Source organism: Colobus angolensis, unplaced genomic scaffold, assembly GCF_000951035.1.
Source record: "Colobus angolensis palliatus isolate OR3802 unplaced genomic scaffold, Cang.pa_1.0 Scaffold4, whole genome shotgun sequence".
NCBI classification, from domain to species: domain Eukaryota; kingdom Metazoa; phylum Chordata; class Mammalia; order Primates; family Cercopithecidae; genus Colobus; species Colobus angolensis.
In genome coordinates, this window is record NW_012117376.1 from 2,760,733 (window position 1) to 2,765,016 (window position 4,284).

Genomic DNA, 4,284 nt, shown 5'->3' on the forward strand with positions numbered 1-4,284 from the left:
ACAGACTTCAGATACACACTGACTTCAGATTCTTGAATTATAAGACAGTATAAAATGTTCACGATTACTATTTTTCTAATTGAAAAGAAGTTTAGAGGTAAGGTTTTGCTATGTTGCCCAGGCTAGATTTGAACCCCTGGGCTCAAGTAATCCTCCTCCTGCAGCCTCCTGGGTAGCTAGGATTACAGGTGTGCACCACTGGCACCTAGCCATGTTACTATTTTCAAAGAAATAAATGAACTTGAAAATATCCACAGGTAACAGTTATGGGAATAAGTGAAATGGGAGTTATTTAGAAGACCAAGTAGCAGTTTCAGAAATGAAAAGTATAGTAACTGTAAACCCATCAATCAATGACTTTAACAGCAGATTAGTGCAGCTTCAGGGAGAATTAGTGAACTAATAGAACTAATGGTTAAGAATAAATTATCTATCCACATTCTTTTTTTTTTTTTTTTTTGAGACGGAGTTTCTCTCTTATTGCCCAGAGAGCAATGGCATGATCTTGGCTCACTGCACGCTCCGCCTCCGGGGTTCAAGCAATTCTTCTGCCTCAGCCTCCTGAGTAGCTGGGACTACAGGCGTGCACCACCATGCCTGGCTAATTTTTGTATTTTTAGTAGAGACGGGAGTTCTCCATGTTGGCTAGGCCGGTCTCGAACTCCCGACCTCAGGTGATCCACCCACCTCGGCCTCCCAAAGTGCTGGGAATACAGACATAAGCTACCGCACTTGGCCTCATTTTCTTTTTTTTGAAACGGAGTTTTGCTCTTTTTGCCCAGGCTGAAGTGCAATGGTGTGATCTTGGCTCACTGCAACCTCCGCCTCCCAGGTTCAAGTGATTCTCCTGCCTTAGCTTCCCACGTAGCTGGGATTACAGGCACGCGCCACCACACCCGGCTAATTTTTGTATTTTTAGTAGAGACGGAGTTTCACCATGTTGCTCAGGCTGGTCTTAAACTCCTGACATCAGGTGATCTGCTCGCCTCGGTCTCCCAAAGTGTTGTGATTACAGGCACTACAGGTGTGAATGACCGCCTGGCCTTTTTTTTTTCTCTGTCGCCCAGGCCGAAGTGCAGTGGTGCAATCTCAGCTCACTGCAACCTCCACCTCCTGGGTTCAAGCGATTCTCCTGCCTCAGCCTCCCAAGTAGCTGGGATTACAGGTGCCCACCACCCTGCCCTGCTAATTTTTGTATTTTTAATAGAGACAGGGTTTCACCATGTTGACTGGCCTGATCTCAAACTCTTGACCTCAGGCAATCCACTCGCCTCGGCCTCCCAAAGTGCTGGGATTACAGGTGTGGACCACCATGCCCGGCCTATGCACATTAATTTAACTTAGATGAATGGACTAATTCCTTGAAAACTATAAACTACCTTGTTATGGCTTGAATGTTTTGTTTCCTCCAAATCTCATGTTGAAAGTGGTCCCCAGTGTTGGAGGTGGGGCCTGGTGGGAGGGATTTAGGTTATGGGGGTGGATTCCTCATGAGGGGCTTGGTGCTTTCCCCACAGTAAGGAGTTCCTACAAGATCTGGTTGTTAAAAAGCGCCTGGAACTTCCTCTTCTCTCTTTGCTCCCTCTCTTGCCATGTGACACACTGGTTCCCCTTCACTCTTGGCCATGGTTGTAAATTTGTTGAGGCTCTCACCTAGAAGCATGCACAACTATGAGCCAAATACATCTCTTTATAACACAGTCTCAGGTATTCCTTTACAGCAATGCAGAACAAACTAATACAGGAAATTGGAATGGGAGGAGGGGGGGATTGCTATAAAGATACCTGAAGATGTGGAAGCAACTTTGGAACTGGGTAACAGAGAGGGTTTGGAAGAGTCTGAAGGGCTCAGAAGAAGTCAGAGATACAAAGAAAAGTTTGGAACTTTGGATGGTGGGTACTGGTCACAGTGAGCTGAGATTGTGCCATTGCACTCCGTGACAAGAGCGAAATTCCGTCTCAAAAAAAGGAAAAAGAAATATTGTAAAGAAATGCATAGTTTGACAGTTCTTTTTTAATATGAAGCTGGATTTAGTGTGAAGCCAAATTTCACATCCGTGCTTGCATTGCTTCACACTATGTTTACTGTTTTGCATGGATAGTGCTGGCACTGGAGTACTTATTGGTCATGTGCCTAGAGTGAATTTCTTGATTTTGCAGGATCTTTGGTGATACTGGTGGACTTAAGGATATTGAATTGTGTATTAGGAATAAAATATTCATTATGTCAAGTTTTGGGGAGCTCTGGGTAACACTGTAGCCTCCAGGGTAGATTGAGTAGGAAAAATTTAGGGTTGGTTTCCTGTTTATTTGTTGTTGTTTCTAATTTTCATTCGTTTGCTGTTTATTCTCCTCTGGGCCTTGCTTGTATATGCATATATATATATATCTTTTCTTGGACTTTTGGCTAAGATCAAGTGTGTATTCACATATATAAAGCCATTAGTTTCTATTGGAAGGCTTTTATTTGGTTTTGTGAATACTTTGCTTCCCATGCGTTTCTAGCAGGTCATCATTTGTTCAGGCCCCCAGGAATTGATGGAGCACACCAGCTTGTCTTGCTCTGTCCCCTAGGCTGGAATGCAGTGGCGCAATCTCCGTTCACTGCAAGCTCCGCCTCCCGGGTTCACGCCATTCTCCTGCCTCAGCCTCCCGAGTAGCTGGGACTACAGGCGCCCGCCACCACGCCCGGCTAATTTTTTTTTTTTTTTTTTACTAGAGACGGGGTTTCACCGTGTTAGCCAGGATGTGCTTGATCTCCTGACCTTGTGATCTGCCCATCTCGGCCTCCCAAAGTACTGGGATTGCAGGCGTGAGCCACCACGCCCGGCATACATTCCTCTTAAAACAGGGAACAAGTCAAGGATGTTTAATGTTATCACTTTTATTTAGCAGACTTCCAGATCACTTTTATTTAACAGACTACTGGAAGTCTGCACAATAAGGAAGAAAAAGAAAAAGAAGTCAGCTTAGAAAGAAAAAAAAAAACTCCCTATTTGCAGATGAAATTATTATCTATGTAAAAAATTCCAAGGAATCTATACAAAACCCCCCTAAAATTAGTAAGGAAGTTCAGCAAGATGGCAGGTTACAAGATCCGCACACGAAACCAGTTATTCAGAATGCAGCACAGAGGGACAAAAAGATGGAAAATATAGACGGTAGGTTAAAAATAAATGTTTCTTATGTTCGAGTTTCAGAAGGAGAGAGAATATAAGGCATCTGAAGAAAAATGACTGCGATTTCCCAAAACTGGTGGAAGATACCAACCCACAGATTATAGAAATCCAAAGACTTCCAAGCAAGAAACGAAACAAAAAGAAAAAATATCCCACTTAGACTTATGATAGCGAAATTGCAGAACAGTGAAAGATGGAGAGCTGAGGAGGGAGAAATCAACAGGGGCCAAGTGAAAACAACGTTTACACCTTGGACTTAACGATAAAAGCGAATTCGTACTTGCACAGTCATTGGCACCTGCCAAACCCTTTACACACATTAGCTGATTTACTCCTCACAGCAACTGTATTAAGTAGATTCTATTACTGCTTTCATTTTACAGATCAGGGAGTTGAGATTTGGTTATTTACCCAAAGGGGCACACTTTATCGATGTAGCGATAGGATTTTGAACAAGGTAGTTCTCGCTCCAGTTTTGCGCCCTTAACCACTCTACACATACTTGTTTCTCCAAAGGGCAATGGGAAAATGGGAAGCCACTGAAAGGCTTTAAACAGGGGAGTGATAACATTTGTTTCTGGAAGATCCCGGCACCACTGTGGACAGTGGATTAAATGGGGCTAAAGGTGGAAATAAAGAAGCTGTTGGAACAATGTAGCCCCAAACAGGGAGGGCCTGAATGAACTAGGATAGGAAGGTGGCAAAAGGCGCAGGCACAAGCAAATGGATTCGCGAGCTCTTCCGGAGTCGAATCCACAGGGCTTGACCTGGGATCGCGTTTTACTCTGGGTGCAGAGTGAGGAAAACCGGGTTTCTGACGCAGGCAATTCGGTGGATAGTGAAAGTCATTCACTGAAGTGGACTGAGGAGGGACGCACAGGAGACTCGGAGGCCTGAGGACGAACTAGGCTTTGGACACGGTCGATTTGTGGCGTCTAAAGCCGGCGGCCAGCCGAGGGGCAGGAAACGGCATAAACGGCAGAGCATCTCTGGAGCTCTCCGAGGAGGATCTTCCCGAGTCCCGGCCGCAGAGCAGCCCTGCGCTGGGCTGCACGCGCCTCCGGAAGCCGCGCGCGCAGGCGCAGTGTGGGGTGCGCCCCCTGGC

General features: G+C 45.3%; 1 protein-coding gene across 1 annotated transcript in view; it reads left to right on the forward strand.

Annotated features, from left to right (window-relative positions):
- The first annotated feature begins 3,902 nt into the window (after positions 1-3,902).
- The window catches only part of MEAF6 (MYST/Esa1-associated factor 6), a 21,775-nt gene continuing 21,393 nt past the window's right edge, over positions 3,903-4,284 (forward strand). The window contains exons 1-2 of the mRNA XM_011955652.1: positions 3,903-4,010; positions 4,121-4,263. Of these exons, the coding sequence (XP_011811042.1) occupies positions 3,903-4,010; positions 4,121-4,263 (251 nt within the window). The remainder of the gene's footprint in view (positions 4,011-4,120; positions 4,264-4,284) is intronic.